Raw genomic sequence first — 24,425 nt, 5'->3', positions numbered from 1 at the left:
TTCAGGCCCCTGGCCTCTCCATCTTCTTCCTGATCGAGATTATCTATGATTATTGGCTAAAAATTGCACATCCGAAAGCAGCCCAACGCTAATGGAATCTTTATCTTTTCTTTCTGCCTCTGAAGGCTGCCTAACTAAAACCTAGGCTCTCTTGCTTATCGAATTTAGTCAATTGGATGTTTTCCCCCAAAGCATCAATCTCTTCATTTTTTCTTCCCTTCCAGATACTCTATGGTCAGAATCTAGTAATCATTTAAGTTCTGTGAAGTAGATTATCTAATGCAGTCTACAAAGCTGGAAACTTCCTTTTTCTTTATGTGTGTCTCTTACTCTGTATGGAAATAAAGGCAGTAATGTGCACAGTGGTTAAGACTCAAGGCTCTGGAGCAAACCTACTGAGGTTTAAACCCTATCTCCACTCACTGTGTGCCCTGTGTGAGCTTCAGAAGCTGCAGAAGTTCACCTGCACCTCGGGTTCCTCTTCTCTACAACCATGCACTACTACGCTCACTGATCGAGTGCCAGCCTCACGGGACGGCTGTGAAGCAGATAAAGACCTTAAAGAGAATACCTGATTCACCACAAGACCAGGGATAGCTATGATTATGATACTGTTGTGGTTTTTTTTTTCTGTTATGAAGACTTTTATTGTTTTGCTACATGAGTACCTGAGAAATATTTTTAAAGCATCTTATAAAGTAGGAATTCGGGGGGGGGGGGAGAAAACAGCAACAACCAAATGACAAAAATGCATTAGTGTGCAAAAGAAACAGGTGGAGGGACACGTGGGTGGCTTGGTTGGTTTATCCCAGCATCCTGGGATCCAGCCCCGTATCAGACCGAGAGCCCCGTGTTGGGCTCCCTGCTCAGTGGGAAGCCTGCTTCTCCCTCTGCCTGCTACTTTCCCTGAGTGTGCTCATTCTCTCTAGCAAATAAATCAGTAAAATCTAGAAAGAAAGAAAGAAAGAAAGAAAGAAAGAAAGAAAGAAAGAAAGAAAGAAAGAAAGAAAGAAAGAAAGAGGAAGGAAGGAAGGAAGGAAAGAAGGAAGGAAGAAAACCAGTGGAATCCTTTCCCTAACGTGTATCTGTGAGGTGGGGGTGAGCAGTGTTGGGAAAGGAAGGGGGACAACTATGGTAATACTTTTATTATGTGGTTAGGGTCTCCAAATGTTATATGCAAAACTAAACAACTAGTGAAGACATTTTTTAAGTGGTTAGTGGGGTACACGGTACTAAAATAATGGACCGTTCTGGACCAAGTCTGCATGACTAATTTTTGCATTTCTAAATCCAATTCATCACCAGACAATTACATTTGCCAGATTCTCTACATTTCACAGGATTCCATCCATGAGGTTGGAGGCTGCGTTAAGAAGATTATTCAAGAGCTGCTGCCACTCTTTAAAGATTTTTCTCTGTGTCAGCCATGCCATTGATGACACTTTGAATTTCATATCCCTGGAAACATGCTTGAAATGTGCAGAAGTTTAACCCTGCCCTTTGATATTTTTGTTTTGCCAGGTACTACTCTGGAGGGAGAGCCCAGCATTTTGAACTGGTTAATTCTTTCTTGACTTTATGATAGAATCCAAACCAGCTTAGACGCGAGGAATCCCCGACCAAGGCCACCCACGGCGCTCTATGACCCACCTAGTAATTTCCACCTTCACCTCTATTATATTATTAGGATGCATCCTTGAATATCTCTAGCATCAGTATTTTTATTATTCTAATTTTCATTTCTTTTAATGGCAAATAATCAAATACCAGCATCGATGCTGGCCAGGAAGCCTGACCACTCTGCTGAGGCTGAACTCAAAGCCGGAGGACAACACCAGCGCACAACGGCCTGAAAGGCAGAAATCTGTGTTCCATATATAAAACGTAGTTTAGAGAGTCAACTTCTCAGGAGCTGAACCTATGAAAGCACAAACATGGAACAAGTCAAGTCCGGGGAGACCTGTATCACCCCCATCTCGTCAGCCACGTGAGAAGAGGCTTCCGAGGCATCGAGGCTTTGTGGAGTGCAATCCCGAAACACAGCCAAGAGTTGACCAAGGAGTGCCGTGGATTTAATGTGATGGGTCGCAACTCTACAAAGACTCGTGGACTGGGCTTGGGAAAAAAGAGTAGTGTTATCAAGAGGTTGTGGCTCAGGCCGCTCTGCAATTAAACTGCCAGGAGAAGCTCCACAAGTGCCCAATGCTATTCCGTAGAGACGACTAGTCCCGGCTTACACTGATTTTGCCCCGTGAACCCATTACACTCACCAGCGATCACAAGAGGCTTACACACAATGTTCAACATGTCATCAAACAGTATATTACTTAGCCTTAGATGGTGTTTATAACCAACTGGGGAATTCATCTGACTAAATACACTGAGTATGACTGATTACTAGTATTTATGGAGTGCTTACCACGTTCCAGGATCCACACTCCAATGCTTTCCACGCCTTATATCCCAATAATCCTCACAACAGCCCTATGAGGTAGGTACTGTAATAGGGCCATTTTGCAGGCAAGGAAGCAAACTAAAAGGAATTTGCCCTAGGTTATTTAGCTAGTCAATTTAGGGATAGCATTCAAAGCAGCACTAAATGGCTTTGGGGACCAGCCTCCCCCACTGCGAATTGGGGACAAAAACATCAGGAAGTAACCACACACGATGACACATATTACCTAACTGGCTAAGGGTTGGAATTGGTCCCCTATGAATTAAGACCAAGTGACAAATCTACTTAATTCCATTGTAAACTTTTGCTGAAACGATTCTCACATATGATTGTGAGAAGATAACGGTAAATCCTTTTAAAATAATTCCAATGTTTCTGGAAACTAGGGAAAAATAAGAGAGAAAGAGACATCAACACAAACGTGTATAAACATCTTGTTTATTTTAAGCCACCCAAACCAAAACCCCTCCACCTCCCTCAAGCTCTTCTAAACGTACATGTGGAAAATTATCAGCAAATACATATTATAGCGAGTATATGAATTTTCAGTAGGTGATACTGATGAGGAAATGATTATCGTCCATAATAGAGTCTCCGTGCACTCCCCTTACTCCAGTCTCCCTTGTATTCATCTACAATTAGGCCCGTTTCATAAAACCTGGAACAGGGTTTCACTTTTTTTTTTTTAATGGTTTCACTTTTTAAAAATGGTTACAGATATTTACAGTCCCCATAACTCTGATTTAATTTGAATAGTTGGCCATAGTGATTTATCTAATTCTAAGTCCTTGATAAGATAAACCCAACCCAATTATACCATTATTCTTGTGAGAAAATAACATTCACAGCACAGCTTCCAGAAATGTGCTGCAGTGAGACGGGGGCACTGTCAATAACATCAGAGTTCAAAGTCATTCCTGAACTCATTCCCCAAGCAGCACCCTGCCCAGTGGTGTTCTAATAGGTTAAGCAATAAAGAAGCAAACCCACGAGCCCTGCATGCTAACTCAGAGGTTACAGAGCTAATGTCATCAGTTCCGGTCTCAACTCGGGGGCTGAAGACTGGCATTTTTTCCACCCATGGCCATGGTGAGTGATTTAAGACTGGCCTTTGGACAGTTCCACTGTGTAACCTGTGGAGGGGGAATGCTTCCTCCCCTTCCAGAAATTTCTTTCCATGTGGAAGGAATGCCGCTACCTCTTAACATTCTCACCTCTTTCCACTCTACCAGTCAGTCCTACCCTGAATGGCAGTTCTCAAAGTGTGGGCTGGGGAACACTAGGGGGTCCCCAACATCCTTCCAGGAGATGTCAAAAGGCAAAAACTCTTCTTCTAATATAATAACATTATTTGTCTTCTCACTCTCAATCTCTCACAAGTGTAAAGTGGAGTATTCCTGAGGTCAGGTGATGTGTGATACCGAAACAGAGCAAATTCAGAAGCAGACAAGCCAGACACTAAGGAGATGTACAAAAACATATAAGCAAAGGCTACCCTTCCCACTAACTTCTCTCTTCTGTTTTGGAAAATACAGCTATTTTTCATAATAACTGGTATTTATGTTACATATATAATGAGTTTAATATTTTTAAGTGAATTAAATATATTTTTTTCTCAGTTTAATTTCTAAAACGTTAAACACCAACAGAGATTACCCACATTACAAAAGCTCACTGGGGCACTCAGTAATTTTTAAGAGCGTAAAAGGATTCTAATACCAAGAAGTTTGTGAATGACTGCCCTAGAGAGAAGGATGGACTGAACTTAATCTGAAGGCTGAATTCAGAAGAACAATGTGGGCAGCTGGTGCCCAGGCCTGTCCCCTACTCCTCCCACTGGGGAGCCACAGGCCTGCAGAAAACAAGTGTGATGATCTCATTTTCCATGCTGGGAGTTCACAGATCCCCTGCAGCATTTGGGGGTTGGGGGGAGGGTGTCCAGAACTGCCTGCAACTGAGTACAAACGTTTGTGGGATTCTGGGGCTCCCTATTAGCAACAGACAAAAGCCATGCCCTCAAACCCAGCCTTTATCAGAACCGCAGGATACCCTCCTTTCCCAACTGTTGGCTCTGCTGGCTTCTATTTCACTTGGTTCAGAACTTGGTTTGGGAGGAGAGGTCCTGCTTATTGGACCCCTTCAGAGACTTGCGTTTGGTGTGGTATCTGGAGATCTTGGCAAATAATAAAAAAGGAACCCAATTCTGGGGAAGAAAATACTCATGGAGGTACCCGGTCCCTGGGTAGGGGTGAAAGGGTGTTTGACTACAGCTCTGCATGTTTTTCAACTTGGTGGTTTGCAACCTTGATTGTGCAGTGTGGCTGGTTTTTATAGTTGGGCAGGTAGCTTTTAACATCAAGAGGCTTTAATTCCTAAACCACAGGGTATTTTGATCTTGATGTGTGACCACAACTTATGGTGGTTATTCTCCAGGAAAGTGGCTGTTTACAGAGCTGGGGCCTAGAGCAGGCAGGGGGCCTCAGGGAAGGCTATCGGCCAAGGATCTCAGAAAAGAGGCAGGACATGTGGGGCGACCTTAACCCAAATGACAAACATTTTTGAGTGAGGGCCACTGTCGCTTGGTCCCTTGGCAAAGGCCTGAGGCAGCTCTAAACTTTTGCAGGTGCCCATGGGCCCTGGGCTGAATACACAGAGATAGCCGAGGCACAGAAAAAGGAGATTATTTCAACATCCACTGCCTAAAGACTATCGAGCAGAGTAATATCTGCCATTTTTTAAAAGACAGTGAATTCCAGAGCCCTGTCAAGGTTCTCTCCTGAAATCACTGACAAGTCTAGAGGGCAGGACTGGATTGGCTGTCTCTAATTCTCCTCTGCATTCGGAGGCAAAATAAGGCACCTCCTTAATTTGCCCACGGGCTCCAGGATCAGCCCCCACCAAGCGGTCTGGACGGGTCTTTACAGATGAAGGAGAAATCTTGCCTTGCAGAGGGACTTTTTGGCTAAAGCAACCCCACAACAGGTGGCAAGAGACTGAAAACACTTGTTCCCAGGACAGTGTGTCCCACAACTATCCACCAGACAGAGCCCACGCTAGGGACAGCCCCAGCCTGGCAGTCTCTAGGGGCTCACAGGGAAAGGCAAAGTAGGATATTTCAGTGTGCTGGTTGCAAACCATTTGAAACTCATCAGGGAGAGGCTCCCAGGGGGAGTCCTTCCCTCCGCATAGGGGGTTCACCCACGCATTCTGGATTTTCCCTGAGAAAACTGGCACTTGAGATACTACCCCTCTGTGCGAGGTTCCAGAATAGCCCATGGTGGCAATCTCTGTCCTCTTTGACTTCCATCCATCAGATTCAGTATCTTTAAATCTTCATTTCCCCTTTGAACTCTGGGCTTAGTTCAAAGGTCATGGATTATAGACAAGAGGCTTAGCCTGATTAGCAACTGGGGAAGCTAAACTGATGAAGGTTTTCTCCGCCCACGGTGAGTCTTTTCCTCAGATATCCTGGGCTCCCCGTCATGGCTTTGGGACACTTAGAGACAGGCCACGGGGTCTGAACTTCGCCTGGAATAAATCTTTTAGGGTGGCAGTGGGTTTGCCTTCTAACTTTGTAGGCTGCACCACTACTGCTGGGATCATCTCGCATGCCTCATTAGCTCTGAGAACTCTTTACAGAGTAAACCTATTGATCTCCTGAGGCTTCACGAAGTTGGAAGCCAGGCTTTCCTGACAGAGGCCCATCTTCCCCTGATCAGGGGACAGTCGCCAAGCTTCTGCATAAGCACGTTTGGTGGTTAAGAACATAAACTCAATGGCTAATCCAAAATCTGGGGAAGGTTTTCAGGAGCCCTTACTCCCCACTTTCAAGTAGAGGGAGCTACACTAGCGATAGTACTCCTGACCTCTGTCAACCTCTCTGGCAGGTTGGTCGGAAACAAATGGGCATGCAGAGTTCAGTACCTCCATCACCTCAGTGCAGGTATCACGATGCTGCCGGGAACCTACGAGAGCAGGGTCCCCAGGCAGGAGGCTGGCATTCACGTGGCGCCGCTGAAGGTGGGAGGTAAGGGGGGGGGAATGGATTCGGAGATCCTACATACTTAATCCACATTCTCCACCCTCACCTTTGTCAGTAGTAAAGGTTGTATTTTGGCTATCTGCTGATGCTTTTGTCTTACTTGTCCAAAACTTAGATGGATAAGAAGCACTGTTTACTAGGTCTCTTCAAAGACACCAGAATTACAAACAAAGTCTCAATATTACTGAATATCCAAAGGCCAAGACTCAAAGATCAAAAAGGCCAGACTATATGACATCCTTTTACCACCAGCAGGGCCACAAGCTCACCAGGATGCTGAACACTGAGGGTCGGAGAGCAAACATCTAAGTCTCTTTAAGTGTTTGGGGGACCCCAGGTGCTAGGAAGAGAAAATCGCATGTACCTCTGGATTGCTCGGTAACTACGGTGCTGGGCCCAGCCAGCCTGAAGTCAGAAAAAAAACAAGGCAATTCAGAGAACTGTCAACCACTCATGAGTTACTTGCATCTCTTAAAATCACCACCAAGGGGCCATGTGGCCAGTGACAGAAACTACCTACTTCCATGATATCCTATCCAAATGCCGACTCAGTCTCATAAATTTTCCTATTCTTAAGGCCAAAAGTTACTCTCTGAAACCGAGACCCTTAAAGTCTGGATTCTAAAGTCCAAATCCTCCTCCAGGCTTCAATCTTTCCAAAATCTAGAACAGACAAGCTTATTTTCTTCCCACCGCATATACGCTTGCAGACTTCGAAGGAACTGGTTGTTACCAGCAAGGCAAAACCCTGTTCAGGTCCCCTTTGGCCACATCCTAGAGGCATGTCTTTCAGTGAAAGGATTAAGCGAGGCTTCAGGGAGACATTTGTAAAATGGATAGTGATGAAAATGCCCACCTTATCTCAGGGGGCTGATGTGAGATTACATGAGACAATGCAGGTAAAGGGCTTGGCCTGGCACATAGTAAGCACTCAGCAAATATTAGATTTAATCACATGAGTCAGCTTTCAAGAAGGCTCAATCCTTGGCAGCATCCCACACAAGCCACAGGTGAAAATGTTAAGCAAAAAGAATAGGCAGTAAACAGTCAGGCCAAGCTATAACAAATTACAAATTTCATCAGATTGGCTAGTGTTCATTCAAACACCTCAAGGAAGAGAGAAAGGCCACAACACACATCAAAACAATCTTCAACTCATTATGCAGTCCACTAGATTGTTAAAAATTTTAAAGTTTGGCTATAACACATATGGTAAAACTATGGAAAAACAGAAATACAGACATGGTGCTGGTGGGCCTATTTGGAAAACATTCTTGTTCGCAGCCCAGCAATTCTAACTCCCTGGTACATACCTTAGAGCAGCCCAGCATTCTATCACCTGGGAGCTTGCTAGACAGGCAAATTCTCAGGCTCCACCACAGATTTACTGAATCAGAAGCTCAGAGGGCGGGGCCAAGAATCTCTGTTTAATGGGCTTTCTGGTGATTCTTACACAACCTCAAGTTTGAGAAATGCAGTCCTGGGCTATCTCAGACACATAATGCCCAGGTGGCAAGTACAGCAATGTTCACAGTAGCCAAATTCTGAAATCACACACACAAACCCATCAACGATAAATTGAACAAGTGAGTTCTACCATATTCATAGCATGCAATGCCCTAGAGCAGTGAAAATGAACAAATTAGAGTTACACAACTCAAATTAATGAATCTTAAAAGACAAAACAAGCAGAAGCAGCAAATCACAAAAAGTACATTATGTGTGTATATATATATATATATATATATATATATGCACATAAATACACACATATGTACGGTGTATTTATAAATGCATAATACACACACATTTTCTTAAATACATCTCTTCTCCCGCACATATATGGAATATATACATAGACGGTAACACTACAAAGAAAAGCAATGAATAATTAATTAGAAAAATGAAGACTGTAGTTGCCTCTGGGGGTGAAATGAGGAATTGAAACAGTATTCTGGAGACTTCCAAGATCCTGGCAATATTCCATTTCTTAATCTGTCTGGTAGTTTCACTGACATATTTGTATACTATAATTATTTTTTAGCCTGTGCATATATGCTTTATATAGTCCTCCACAAGGATCACATTTTACAATTAAAAAAAAAAAAAAAGACTTTTTTTTAAAAGGTTGAACTTCATATATATACAAAATAGAACTGGATGTCAACCCAGCCTTTATTTATTTATTTACCTGCATTCAAATAAGTACCAAACCAGAACACAGGCTCTGACATCAGGCTGCTGGTATTTGAATCCTAGTTCCTTCATTCACAAAATTACTTTGGGTACCTTATTCTAAACTATCTGTGCTTTGGTGTCCTTGTATGTAAAATGAGCATAATCTTCTGTGAATTAAATGAGTTAATACGCTTAAAGTACTTAGAGCAGTGCCTGGTGCATAGTAATTACTCAAAAATGATGTGCTATTATTAGGACAGGATGAAATTGAGTTAAAAGTAACATTTCCTGCATCTAATCGCTAATAAATCATCAGCATCTACAAGAACAATGAATCTTCACTCAGTTTTGGCAGATTCTGTGTTGGTATCAACCAACATTGCCTTCAACCCCCTCCTCTCTATGAGGTCCTCATCATCATGTTAAAAGGATTCAGAGATGAGTAAGTTACTCGGGCTACAGGCTAGTCTCAACACATGGACACACACGCTTACATCAATATCAGAACATTAAAGAATTAAATCACAGAAGCAAAGAGACAGACTTGGAAGACAGGAGAATAGCTTCTGTTCGATTACCTGTAATTCCCAAATCAAATGGCTGGCAGAATAACACTCCATATATATTAACCTCTTTCCCTAATCCTATCATCCTAGACAACATCTGTTAGAATTTAAAGAGGAATGTTAAAATATGTGTCCTTCAATTGTGGTTTCCCAGTGGGGCGGAAAGGACACTCTGGTGGTAGTCTGGTGGTAACTTCAGAGTTACAAGTTAGCTGGCTATCACACCAAACGTAGAGCAAAGCTTTGGACATAAAAGAGCTCAAATATATTCAAATCATTAAATTATTCCTTGATTGTGTTTGTGTAAAACAGTGGTAATGGCTATGCCCCAAAATCTTCAGTTAAAGAGCTTATACCTTGTTTACCATATGAAAGCACTTTTCTAAGTGATGTATACATATTAACCCATTTACTTTTCATAACAGCCTTAGGATAGACCATTATAAAAATGTCAGTCATCCAAGGGCACTCAATACCCAAGTGTCAGAACTAGGGCACAAACACAGGTCAACCAACTCCAGAAACCAGTCTTACCCACTGTGCCTCACTGACTCTCTAGGCAACCAAATCAGTACAACTGGAAAGAAAAAAAGGACAAGAACCCAAAACCTAAGGAAATGTTAAATGTAATAAAGGCACCATTTCAGATCAGAAAACAAGCAGCTTTATTTGACAAACGACAGCCATTCATGTGTTAGTCTGTGTATTTTGTGTATTACATATTAATGGGAGAAACTAAACAAGAGTCTCTACCTTCATACCACACTATACTTGAAAAGAAATTTCAGGTAAGTAAAAAAAAAAAAAAAAAAAAAGAAAAATCAGCTAAGTAAATATCTAAATGTGAAGATATAAACAGATATATACAATCTGATATAACGTGAGGTTTGAGAAGACTGTGTTTGGAGGTGCACGGTCTCAATTTACATATCGGCACAACCACCAGAGCAGTGCTCCAGGAACGCGTCTCATGTATGAGTATATGTATGTATATATGTATGTGTATATACATTTAAGTTATGTATACATTTAGATTATGAAGGACTAAGACTTAGGAAAATAAGGAATAAGAATCACGGCACTATCCATTACAAAGGCAAATACTAAAAAAGTAACCTCACTGTTTTCCAAAATATCTTTATTTTAGGTCATAAAATGTTATGAGCCATCTGCAGATAGTCCACTGTTATCTACATTTAAATATACCAGGATCCCCCTTTTATTAAACACAGCTCCACAGAGATGGCCTCAAATAAAGGGAAGACCATAAACCAAATCACGGCTAATTCACTTTCTTTTACAAAGAAGTTAACTATAAATCGATTTGTAAATTAAATCAATGATTATGATGTTCTCCCAAATGTTCTTAGTATTTGCCAAACAGAAAAGACAGAACTGTAAATAAAAATTGAATGCCAAAAACACAAACACCGAACATAAACAGTAACTTTTATGGGAGAAAAAGTATGGGTTGGGGCGAAACACAAGTGAAATACGTATTACCTATCAATAAGCTAAGGCCTGGCAAAAAGTACAATCCCTTAAATACTGAAAAATGAAGTCCACACGTGTAAGAACATTAAACAAAATATATATATATTAGAGCTGCTTTGAAGCACACAAATCCTTGGTGAGCTGGAATCTGAGTCCTCAGTCCTCCTCATCACCGTGCATGGAATCCTCCACCAAGAATCTGGTTCTACTACACAACCGCAGAGAACGGCGAGAAAAGGCTTCTAGAAAGAAAGATCTTGGGACAAATATGGCACTCTGCATCCTTCATGGCAACCTTTCAGATCTTTAAAAAACCTACACAAACACGAAAGAGGGTCAACTATTCCCAAAGATGCACTGAACAGCTGGAAAACTAGCAGTTTATGGCATTATAACCCTCCATTTAACCTTTTTTTAAATTAAAATTAAATCTGGGTAAGACCTCTTGGAGAAGTGGGTCACCAGTAAGCTCAGAGAAGGTATTAAGAAGCATCACGGAAAAGATTAGAATCTGTTAACACCCAAACCCGTTGCTTGAAGAACTCAGATCAAAAAGACATTTAGTTCTTTGCTTCTATCCTCCTTCTGAAAGAGGCTATAAACTACAGTCTAAATGTTTCTGGCTTGTGGTTAAACAATACTGCCAAATTAAAAGAAAGAAAAGTAGAAAAGAAAAGAAGAAAAGAAATTATACAGAAAAAAAAATCTGAGTAGGAAAACCCACAGAAGGTGTTTCATGGCTCGACCAACGACAGATAGGCAAGCAAATTTTAGCTGCAATGAATCACTCCATTCTTTTTCTTTTTTAAAAAAGAACTTCCTTAAATTCCTGGATATTTCTATGACATCCATGAAACTTTCCTAATTTCGGACTATTAAAACACATATGACACAAACATATGGACATTTCTAGAATTGAGTGGAAGATGCCAGACATAAAAGGGAAAATACTATAGGGTTTCATAAAGTACAAAGACTCCATAATATAAGCAAAAGTAATAGATGTTCCTAGAAGTAAAGTAAATGCTCAGCATGTGAGGACAGTTAAAATTGGAGGAGGGTAACCCACGAGGGGCTGTTGAAGCTGTGTCTTGACTGGAAGCTGACTCAACAGTATGTTCAATTTATGAACATTCAACAGGCTCTCCACTTACATGTGCACTTTCCTGTATGCATTTGATAGTTCCATAAAGTGTGAGTGTGTATGTTGGGGTGTGTGTCAACTCTGCATTTTGAATTCCCTAAAGTCCAATTTGTGGAAGCCAAACATTAGAAACTAATTTTGAGCATGTCACCACCAAATGGACTCCACTGGGGGGGAGGGGAGCCAAAGGAGGTGCAAAAGGTTAATATTTTGGCCACACAAAACACATTTTTTTCTTTATTTACTGGACCAGAAAGCCGTAAAGAATGAACTTCAGACTTTGAACTGTTGCGTTAACCAATTAAGACAACAAAAGAAAAAAAAAATTAAAGTCCTCACGGTCTCTAGTTTATGACAGATTTATGTTAAGCAGAGGGAGTGGATTATATCCCCATTAAACTTAGTAAAATTAATGACTTTTTAGTCATTTATTTCAGAGTTCACGTAACAGCTTCCCAATGAACCAAGAAACATTTTATTGGAGATTATGGTCAAGCCAACTGAATCTGCCCAGTTACAACAGGTCAAATTACAAGCAAAACAGTTCTAGGCTTTCTCCTTGGCAAAACAAGGATTTGCCAGAAAACACTGTCCCTCCACAAAGCATTCATGTGAATCTGCTTTACTAGTTCCTTTTGAGATGCGGACATATAATTTCATTTTGGGAGAAAAAGTAATTCCCATGATTCAAATGTGGAAAATGCGCCACTAAACATATATCAAAATTCGGTGATTTAGTCTCTTGAATTTATTTTCACAGGAAAGAAGCTGAAAAAACAGTATCAAAAGAAAAATAAAAACGCATAGACTGAGGGCTTCTAGGTTCTTAGGAAGTATCAAAAGTTCTAAGAATTCGCGCAAAAAAATTATTTTTGAGAATTTATCAGCATGTTATTTGTTGATCGAGACAATCTGAAGAACATTATAAAATGGATTACGAATCATCTCCCTACGATATTTTCTCCTTTCTCTAAGAGAACATATTTTAAAAATGAGTGATAATCCTAACCAAGATTTACATTTTGGCTTCAGAAGCCAAAATAATTCAAAGTATTTAAGGTCAAATTAATTAGAAAATATAACTCAGAAGCTCACTACTTAAAAAAAAAATCTTATCAACTCAGTAAAGAGGAACTGAAATTCCTCTCTAATGTGATATTCATTCCTTGAGTACAATTTTATTGAAAGGGTCCCCAGTCTGCAGACGAAGGATGAAAACCATGTGCTTTGTAGTCAGGCTCAATCTACTCTAACAGATACCATTCACTCTGGATTCTCAGAAAAACTACTCAAACTGAGTTCCACTTTCATCATCTCTAAAATGGGAATTTTATTTCACAGGGTTATGGATAATTAACTGGGATAACATAATCGTTCTCTTCACTGAAATTAAAAAATATGTTATTGTAAAGGTTTAGTACTACCAGACATTAGTTTAAAAAAAAAAAACAACACATTCAGAGAGGTGGCAGCAAATATTAAAGTTTTAACAGTTTTCTCTGGTGTATGTGCTTTTCTGAGTTACATGAATGACCTACTGAGAATTAATAAAAATAAAATAAATTGGGAGATGTCCTAAAACTGCATATGAGGAAAAAAACCTGAAGGGCCAGGCTTACAACCGTTACTGAAAGCAGTATCAGAAAAGTTCAATATTTCGGAGCACCTGGCTTTGTTCAGTCAGTAGTGTGTGTGACGCTTGACTTTGGGGTCCTCCATTTGAGCCTTATATTGGGTATATAGACTAGCTAAATAATTAAACAAACAGACTTTTTTAAAAAATTTCAATATTTAATGTAACAGAAGAAAGCTGAATAAACACAAAATTTATTTTAATACTGAGGGGAAAATGGCCATTTCACATTTCCATTTCCAGTAATTTCTGGAATAATATTCTAAGACATATCCCTTCAATTAACTTTTTTTTTTTTTTTTTTTTTTTTTTTTTTTTTTTTTACAAATTCCTTTAACTAATCCACTGACACATTAAATAATATATCAGAATGGGGGAGAGGGAATCTGGATACAAATATTTTCAATTATGATGGTTAAGTAAGCAATTATTTTTAAATTAACACAAAAACCAATATTAAAACTAAAAATATATAAATACTCTATGGTAAAGTAAATTTTTAAGTTAACATAAAAACCAGTATTAAAATTACAATAATAATATATTATTACTCCAGCACTTATTTATTTTTGTTATATGAAGGTATATTTTGTCAAAGAAAATTGAAGAACGGATCATGGATCAAGCATGTCTCCAAGCACATCTCTATATGATTGTCATATTATATTTATAATAGCACTTCCTTTTAAGTAGCTCAAGCTGTTTTAAAGGCATTATACAATTAATTTTCCAATGCTACTTGGGAAAAACCCAAGTTAAACAGTTTATTTAATCAAGGCAGTAGACCAGAACATCTGATTTCCATACTAAATATTCTTCTGTACCTTATGTTCTAGATAGTAGTAATAAGGTGTTTAGACCGCACTTTTGCCACCAGAAATAGAAGGAAAAATTAAATATTCAATGGAATGTAAGAGATATCACAATTGTTTAACGAACTAATGTAATCCCTCAGGCACAAATAACTCAGCAAAGTATGGTCATTTTATGATGCAACATGGAACCGATTCTATTATTTAACTACCCAATCTTCTTTAGGCCTAGTTGTAGCTTAGCCTGCTATAGGTTGTTCTCAACACGACGTTAGGATGTTCTACTGTTACTTTAAGTCATCTTCATCCTATTTCTACATTGTTTGATCTTCTATTCTATCATTATAGCTTCTACTACGGTCTTCATCCAATTTCTCCTCATTTGGAAGCCCTGAAGTCCCACTGGTCATATCCGCTGTCCCTCTCTGATGCATTTCTAGGTACGTGACTGTGCCAAACATTTGGTGGTTTAACAATCACTTTCTTGATCTGGAACTAGAACTAAAATGCTTTACTCCACACAGTAAGGGCTCTCAAATCTGCATGCATATTACACATGATTTATTAAATCAATTTCTACTGATGACATTCAGAGTTCAACTAATCCAATCCTTTGTAATTACAAGTATTTTAATACATATCGTTATACACGCATGCAAACATATGATGTATGCATCATGGATTTATACATTATGACTATATACACATCATGATTTATACATCATGAATACCCACATATCTGTAGAAAAATAACTTGCTAGGTCAATGGGCTATATTTTTAGTGTTGACCCATATCACTCAATTCAAAGGTTCTTGTGGAAGCCGTCTCCTTTCAAAGAAACACTGAAGTATAAAAGGAATAATTTTTATTCTTAGTAGTATCATATTCCCCTTTCTTTAAGTCTAACCCCCCAAAATAGTTTACTTTTAGTGGTAAAAGAAGCACTGCCAATGAAAAAAATTATTTTAAAAGTCAAGCATATAAAAAATACAGATGACTTCTAACCTACCATATAAACTATTGTTGATGACCTTCAAAGTGATATTCTACCACTCTGAGTATGTGGAAATCTTTGCATTTCAGGTTAAAAATTAAAATCATTCCAAAGTCTTTGAAAAGGAGTCATCTGGGGGATTTTTTTAAAGAGCCCCAGGAGTCCCAGAACTGGAAAGTGCCTTAAAGATCAACTAACCCAACCAGGCCCAGTATTTTACTGTTGAGGAAAATGAGGTCATGAGAGTTTAAGGGCATAAACTACATCTGGACTAGATTAGAACCCCAGGTTCTTCCTGCCCTTGACACTAGCTCTTGCCCTTGACACTATGTAACATCAGCTCATTTGCACAGAACAAAATTACTACACCCTTGGTACCCAAATCACCTTGACGGCAAACACAAATTGTGATAAATGTTGCAGGAGATAGCAACCTTCAACATCGGTTAGATAACAACCCTCAACATACATGTTGTACATACACACACATACACACACACACACACACACACACACACACACACACACCAAGGTCTTGTGGACTTCTCTAAGTACAAGGGAGGCTCAGACAAGGAAGTGCACTGAGTATGAGAGAATGACCAAAAATAAGAACTGAGAAGCATTTATTTATAACCCAAATTTTCCTTTCAAAAACTCTGTTGTACACAAATCATAATCTTTAAATCCAAATCTGTTAAAAGGTCCTATTTAGCTCTGGAATTCACCTTCTTTGACTTTAAAGACATCCCTCTATCTAGGCAGAAGATATAGCTCTAACTAAAACATTCATCTGTATATACCTCTTCCTTGGAATGAATAGGGTTGTTTAATTAAAACTGATCTACATTTAGTTAAAAACACAAAGACTAGCATCTGTTCAAATTAACTGATATAATTTGCTATAAAATTAAAACAAAAATAACTTTTTGGTAGGAAAAGATAGAAATGTGAAGCATAATGATCTGTTGATACAAATTACATTTCAACTTACAGTTCTTAACCCAACTTGAAAATGCTTAGGTTTTTAGAGGGTATACTAATGGCAGATATGAAATACTCAAACAACAAAACCCAAACTCCAAATCTATCATATTTTTTAAATGGTTGATAAAATTCACCACCAGTCTGTGCAGTGCTTAAACTTGATTACTTTTTGTATTTGAGCCAAAAGAACAAATTTGAATAATGTTAACTTGTGCAAAACGGTAGAGTATATACACAAACACTACATTTCTTAAATTACATCTAGGATTTTTCTTTAAAAATCACTCTTCTAACTTAAGAATATCCCTTTGAAAACGGAATGGGGATTTGAGTTACTTAGGATTTTTTTAAAGGCATTTTAAAGAAAGATTAACTGTTGCTTTAAGTCTTGACATTTCCTGATTAATAACCTAAAGCTTAATGAGGCACAACAGATTTAAGAATTGAAAATTTTTAATGAAAAGGGAAATTAAGGACAGTTTGGTGCAATACACTGTCACCAAAATAATCTGTTCCAGGAAGACTTTAGTCTCTTTATGAAAAAAAAATACAATCTAAAAAGAACTTCCTCTTAAAATCTGAACTTTTAGAAGAAGGTCAGAGCAGACTTCAGGAACGTTTGAAAGTCAAAAAGTACAACCTGTACATAAATTCTGAACTTGCAATTGGGGCTTAAAAAATTATATAGAGAGATGGATATAAATTATCTATCTATCTATATCTCCATGCATATATATATTTAAAATGTGTTCATAAAATATTTTAGAATGCACAAATTATTATTTTTCAAATCACACCTAAGATGCTTGCATTGCACCACCTATGAGTAATGACCACATACCACAAGATAAGAAAAGGGCAAAGTTATGAATAACTAGGGCCACTAAGTAGAATAAACTGTGAATACCAACTATGTTGATTCTCCTTACTCTCACAATAAGTTGTTACAAGACAATGAAAATCAAGTAAACATTGAGAATAAATATGCTTTATATCTAACATGATTACTGCGTACTAGATTTCCCACATCCTAAAAAAAAAAAAAAAAGCTTCTTCTTCTATGTTTCATGTATTGAATATTAATCCTTTCAAAGTGTTTACACCTAACAGATGAAAATCACGTATGGTTTATGCCATCTATTTTCAGACTTCCTCACCAAGGGTTGAAAGCAGGACCTATGTGATAAGACTAAGAATCCAGAGTATCTATAAACATTAAGGTGATATCCTTGATGCTTCATAACCCATACAAGTATATTTGAATTGGAACAGTGGAACTATGCATTAAAGTGTGAACTAGAAAAACAAAGCAGGTTTCTAGTCTAGTAATTACTGGGTAGGGTTTAAAAGTAAAATTGATTTTTTTTTCTTCTCTTTATTATTATTATTATTATTTTGGCCTGATGATAAATCTCTTGAAGTCTTTGAAAGTCACTTGTATAATTTAAAAGAAAAGTTTGTCCTAACTTTGTGATATCCTTTGACCCCTGAAATTTAATGGTTAAATTTGACTTTTTTGTTTTTAGTGCAAAAGAAAATGCGAATGCCCTAAGTTAAAATGAGGAAGAATTAGAGAAAATCTTAAAGCTGAATATCATAATGTGCAAAATTCACTAGGATTGTGTAAATGTAAGTTAACAGAACTAAACTAATAAGGAATCTCTCAAAGTAAAAATAAAAGTGTTCAAAGTATAACAAAGAACACTTCAGTTAACACATAAATGCATAAAGTCCTATTGAATATTTGTTCTTCTTTAATCGGTCTGAAAAAATAAGGCTGCTCTGCATCTATACTAATAACCTATTCATCCTCTTTCCTAAAACTCTTGTCTTCTTCATCTGACCTTAAAAAAAAAAAAAAAAAAAAAAAAAAAAAAGGCTTGAATAGCAGATGACTGCAGAGGGGCCATTTTCACCTTGCAGATAGATCTTTGTTATTCTGGTGTGTAAAGCAGGCCATTAGCACGAAGTCATTTCTAATCTCAGTTGTACAATCCACATGGCGCATTTAACCCTAAAACTCATGTTGCATAAACCACTGTTCTTTCACTCCTAATGACCTTGCAAATCATTCAATGTGATGGCTTAACTTGCACCCAGGAATCAGGAAACCGCTAAATAACTTGCTGACAAAGTTATAATTTCCCTTTTCCTGAGGGTTTACAAATGTCAACATGACATCTGTCTACAAGAAACTGAGAAAGAACATGGGATGGTAAAGATAAGCGCATTTTTTTTTAATGCTTTAGGAAATGACTTAGAAAGTTCATACCTGACTTCAAGGCAGATGACTAAGAGAAAATGAGACTGCTCCAGTGGTACCACACTTAGTCCCACGATATGAATGACCAACAAATATCTCCTCCTGTCCTAACTTCACTGCAGTTTTCAATTAAAACTTACTTTCAGATCAAAAAGTTAGTGAACATAATACCATCTACCGCTGGTTTCACACTGAAAATTTATGAAAAGTTGTTTGTGAATCAGTAAAACCACTCAAGGATGTTCAAAATTAATGTTTTTAAAATATGATTTTTTTTTTTGATCAACGGCATTTTCTTTGTTGAAAAAAAAGTAAAATATCTGATGTCCATAGAATTCTTGAGTTTATCTTGCCCTCCCCCTAACTTCAAACCACTGAAGTAGCATTTTTTTCCCTCCTTTCCCTTCAGCCTAACCCCTTTAGTAAACCCTATTTGAAAAGAAGAAACAATAAATGAAGTGACAGGAGGTGAGAGAATGAGGACTGCGCACTCCAAGAATAAAGGGCGGTTTTATAACAGGAGATACTTTTGTTAGTAAGTGACTGACGGGTCTCCTCCCCCAGTTAGAAGAAATTCCATCCACTTCTCAAAACTGCAGAGACCAAAAAACGTCTAGTCTAATAGTTCAGAAACCCCAGAGTCAGGAGAGCCGAGGGGGGCGGACTGGCGAGTGGGGGAAGGGGAGAGAGACCAGCAGGAGACGAAAGAACAAAAGGAGAAACCCAAGAAAGGAGAAAAGACGGGACCCGGGCAGCCACGGAGTCAGGGAGAGAGAGCGAGAGCTTGAAAGCGGGAGAGCACGACCTGGGGGGAGAGAGCGCGGAGCTGGGCAGGGCGCGCCGCTCCACGGCGCACCATGGACAGGGCTCCAGCGGCCTCTTGCCCACATCCCTCTAGGGGGCGGCGGGAGAAAGAGCGAGACCGCGGGCGCCGACCCCGTCCCGCCCCCGGCGCCCGCAGTCCCCCACCCCACCCGCCGCGGCCGGAGCGCGTCAGGCCCTGACCCGTGAAGACCACGGAGGGGGGCGATCCGCACCATCTGTCCCAGCCCGGGCCACCACCGACGCAGCGGCACTTCCGAGCCGCGCCCGCACTTTTCAGAGCTGCCACCCGCCGGCCACCCCCAGCTGCAAGGATGAGCAGGGGGCCCCTTGGGCGGATTCCCCCGGAGACCCTGACCTGCATTCAGGGCGGACACGCCCTCTCCTGCAGCCGCTTTGGAACCCCATCGCCTGCGGGGGCCCATTCAGAACGTCCCCCCCCCCCCCGGCCCCCGCTCTGCCCCAGCTCGGCGCGGGGGTTGCGGCTGAGCAGCGCAGCGTCGCTTCCCGGGACCCCGTGGGCAGCCGGGAGGGCCCTCGGCATGTCCTCCGGCCGGACGCCACGGGAAAGTTGGGCGGTCAGCGGGGCTGGGGGCCGGTGGCGCGGAGCGGCTAGGAGCCTGCGACCTGCCTGGAGCAGGTGCTTCCTGCCGCGGAAAAGCCTCCTAGTACCGATTCCATGAAGAGGCTGTCTGGCGCTCTCCCGAAGGCGTGAAAAGTGCGGAGGCTCCTCGCGAAGGCGTCCCTGAGGACGCACGCAGGGGAGAGAGAGAGGACAGAGGGAGAGAAATAATAGCCGAGTAACGGAACTTCTCCCCGCCCGCCAGGATAAGGGGCGTGCGGGGCAGGGGCTGGGTGCGGAGACCCCGGCCCGCAGACACTCTTCGGGGCAGGGGGACGAGGTTTTCTTCCAGGTGGGACCGAGACAGAATACAGGGAGGGCAAGAGAACAAGAAGAGAAAGCAACTCTGGGCTGGGGTAAAGACAATAGGACAGTGGAGCCCTCGGGCACCGGGAGGCGCGCGGGTGCCAGGGTGGGGTGGGGTGGAGGCACGTCCCGTAACTAAGACACCAGAGTGAGAATTCCTACTGCAAACTCGCGACCCATCCCTGCGGAAATAAACAAAAAAATTGGAGCAAAGTGCAAAGCGAGGAGCGAGAAGCGTAGAAAACTGCAAAACCTGGGAGCTATCCTGCCTCACCCTTCTGCTGCCTGGAGATACCCCCTACAAGCTCGCCTGGCCCGGAAGGAAGAACAGAGGGGGCCGGCGATCGGTCCCTTCGGGACGGAGCGGCGCGGGAAGACCAGCCGGCCCGGCCAGCCCTGTCCCTGCGTCCGGCCCGAGCCTCGTGCCTGCGCAGCTCCCGACCGCGCGGTGCGGCACCTCCCTTCCCGGGTGCGCAGCCTGGCCCCGCAGCGGCGCGGGGAACAAAGGGACCCGGCGCCGCCCGCCCCACCCCGCCCGCGGCCCGGCCCGCGGAGACGGCCGCGTACCTGAAGCAGGGCCGCCAGAAGCGGCAGCAGGGTCCGCGACGCTCCCACTATCCGGCACATGGAGGCGGAGAGGGGCCGAGCGAGGAGCCGGAGGCGGCGGCGGCGGCAGCAGCAGCGGCAGCACCAACAGCGGCGCGGAGAGACGGCTCCAGGCAGTTTCCACCCCCTTCCCTTCCCCTCCCCACCCCACCCCCTTCACCGCTGCTCTCCTCTCCCCGCCAATGGAGAGCGAGCTGATGACAAATAGCGGGCCGCGGAGTCCGCGGGACTCGCACCAGGAGTAATAAAACAGACCGAGAGATCAAGGAGCTGGGGAGGGGGCGGGGGAGAAAGCAGGCGTGCGTGTGAGGGTGTGGGAGAGAGAGGGAGAAAGAGAGAGAAAGAGAGAGTGTGTGTGCGTGTGTGTAGGCGGCCGCGGTGGCAGCGCAGGCGGCTAGGCTCCGGCCCTAAAGCGCAGCGGAAGCCGGGAGGGATGCAGGCGGCGGGGACCTTGGCCGGGGTAGGATGCGGAGGTGGAAGTGGAGCGGCTGGCGCTCCCGAGGAGCTCCGCAACGCGATGTTTCGGGCTCCTGGCTTTGCTTCCTCTGGGTCCCCTCTCCAGGGCCGCTCTGCAAGACGAAGATGCCGAAGAGAGCGCCGCGGGGAGGGCGCTCCGGGCCGAGCGCGCTGCGCCCACAAAGGGCAGCAGTCCCGCCGGCCGGCGCCTTCGCTGCGTGGGGGCTGAGGGCAGCTTTCCGGCTCCCCTTTCCGGCCCCCTGGGGACTTGGAGACTGTTCTCCGGCCTCGGCCGCGCGGGGGTGAGGCCTGGGCCGGCGCGGCCGCTACTGCCGCGGCTCCGTCCCGCGCAGCTGCCGCCGCGGCCGCCCCTGCTGCTTGCGCGCCGGCACCCGCCTGCCGGTCCTTGCCCGGCGCCGCTCACTCGCGCGCGCCGCCCCACCCCCTGTCGCCGCCGCCGCCGCCGCCCGCGCACCCCGCTCGGCCTCCGCGAGCGCGACCGACGCGAGCCGCAGCCGCCGCCGCCACTCTCCCCGCGCTCGCCGCACGCGCTGCCAGGCTGCGCGGCCCTCTCTCCTCTCCTCTCCCTCCCGCCGCCGCCGCCGCCCTCACCCCCGCCTCCCTCCTCCGCCGAGCTTCCCCGCCCGCGTCGTGACCAATCGGAGGCCACCGAGCTGCGGCGGTAGCCGGCCAGATCCACGGCAGCCGCCCGCCCCCGCCCACCCCCAAGCACCCCGTTTTTGCTGCAGCCCGCGGGGGGTCGCCGGAGGGAAGTCTGGGGTGCGCGGAGCACCGCCCCGGCAGGTGGAGGGGCTGCGGGCAAATAAAATAACTTGCACGGGAACTTGATGGTTGGCAGGTTCCTGGTTGGACCGCGATGGGGAATCAGAGATTAGGAAAGGGGAGAATGTCTCCTAGGTAGCCTAACACACGCTATTTCTGTTTTCTCATTTTTTTCGAGATAGATTATTTTTCCTGGTAGGGGCAGACACAGCACACTGGCGTCGCAGGCAGAGCCCATCCTGGCCATTGTTGTCTGAGGTGCTTGCCTTGAGCCACCTGCGGGCCGGGGAGGGCGGAGGCCGCAGTTTCTCTGTGGCTCTCGTACTTCTCCCACCTTTGCGAATGTGCTGGAACAGCCCAAGTTTTGTGTTTCTTGTTTCCTTTTCTTTTGTTTCCTCTGAGAGTTTGAGTGCGTGTTATTTTATGTGAAGTCTCCCGTGTTCTATTTCTAACTCGTGAGCATACTGTTCACAATTTTTAACCCACAGTTTCAGGGAATTTGACTTCTTCCCTACACCACCTCCAACAAAATCAACAAAGAAAAACAGAAAAGAAAAAGAGAGGGGGTGAACAACCTAAAAGCCAGAACTCGCTGTGATAGGATTACCTAAAAGAGAAAATGACTGATAGTTCACAGTAGAGGACATTTGCTTCCTTTCCTTAAGGCATGAACTTGGAGTGGTTCACAAAAAGTGAGAGACTTTACAAGTTTGGGTCACAAGCATTTGTGGAATAGAGGGAGGGGTGAGGAGTAATTGATTGGGCTACATAATACATTTTTCCAGAATTTATTTATTTTTAATTTTTATTTATTTATTTTTATTTTTTTAGGTTTTACAGGTAAATTAAAACACCGGTTCTTACTTAAGCGTTTCCACACTCTGGAGGTCTTGGAAATTCGTTGCAGTTAATGAACATTATTCTACTTTGGGTAACTGAAGTACTAACTGTCAGCTAACTAATTTCTTTGACATGAGTGATGCAGCTTTTAATAATGTACTATTGCTGGCTAGGCTTTTAAAAATTTAATATTCATAGGGAGGCTTATTCAATTTTAATTAAAACATAATATTGTAGGCCATTTTTAAAGTGAATCTCAAAAATAATTCCGGGATTTTCTTCTCAAAAAGAATACAGAAGGTCATGTTAATTAAATTTAGGGATAAAAGGCTTGGCTTGTTTTTTTTTCTTTTTTTCTTCTTTGTTAAATATTATTGTCACACTATTGCTAATCTGCCTAAAAGTTCTTGCAATAAGGTATTGATAAATTCCACTTTCCAGGAGCCATGCGTAATAGTAAAACATTCAGTAGCAAGATGGAAATATTGTTTGTCTTATTACCAAGTAGCGTTTGTAGATCCCATCTTCAGAATTAAGCTGTGATCCTGGACATGAGACCTTAGTTTATATCCTCCCCACTCCCAGCAGTAGCCATTGATGTTTATTGCCATTCTGATTAATTTAAAGTTAGAGGAGATTTCAGCATGAGTAACTCTATTGCTTGTTAGTATTATTTGCAAGAAGCTTTAAACATCATGCCCCTTATAAATTAAACTCTTATTATGACTTCAAAATCTGCTTTGGAATGCCTGTTAGCTAACTAATTCTCTGATTCCAATAGGTTTTGATCATACAGATAAGAACTTGCTGCATTTTTTTCTTTTTTTTTAATTTGGTCCAACTTGTGTGCCTCTCATTTTTCAATGGTTGTGAATTGCTTTGGAAACTTGCCTGAGATTAACTTGACCACGTGGTCAGCCACATCTTGCTAATCAGCCTTTTATCACAAGAAGGAATAGCCTAGTCAAAAATCATGTTATTGGAGACTTTGTGCATCTATTTGATGTTAATAAAATTAGACCCAGTGTTGACTTTGGCATCATAGTTAAAATAATCTAATGGGGCCCTTCATTTCTCTGGGCAAATGGTGACCAAACTCTTGGATTTTTAGCCTCGAATCACAACATTGTCAGTCAGAAGATTAACTTTCCATCAGCCTGCAGAGCTCCAGGGCTGCAGGGGAGTTTGGCAGTGACCCAGGGAAACAGCCAGGTGGTAGGGAAAGGGGAAGAAGACAAGAAAAAAATAAAAATTAAAGCTAGGCTCGTACACTGAAAAATCAGTCTAATCCTTTTGATTTCTGGCCCGTGGGCTGCTGCTGATTTGCTAAAGAGGTCTGCAAATTAAGTGTGTGCACCAAGCATTGTGGACACATGAGTAAACGACATGTCCTGCACACATAGGTGGTTTTCACAAGTATATAG

The 24,425-nt window shown here is 42.4% G+C and overlaps 1 protein-coding gene across 1 annotated transcript in view; it reads right to left on the bottom strand.

Annotated features, from left to right (window-relative positions):
• Positions 1-21,046, bottom strand: part of CDH2 (cadherin 2) — a 211,525-nt gene extending 190,479 nt beyond the window's left edge. The window contains exon 1 of the mRNA XM_032309845.1: positions 20,884-21,046. Coding sequence (XP_032165736.1) covers positions 20,884-20,943 — 60 coding nt within the window. The 5' untranslated portion in view covers positions 20,944-21,046. The remainder of the gene's footprint in view (positions 1-20,883) is intronic.
• Between the last annotated feature and the right edge of the window lie 3,379 nt (positions 21,047-24,425).

Source organism: Mustela erminea, chromosome 13 (assembly GCF_009829155.1).
Source record: "Mustela erminea isolate mMusErm1 chromosome 13, mMusErm1.Pri, whole genome shotgun sequence".
Classification (NCBI taxonomy): Eukaryota; Metazoa; Chordata; class Mammalia; order Carnivora; family Mustelidae; genus Mustela; species Mustela erminea.
This window is presented reverse-complemented; position numbering and strand designations above follow the sequence as displayed.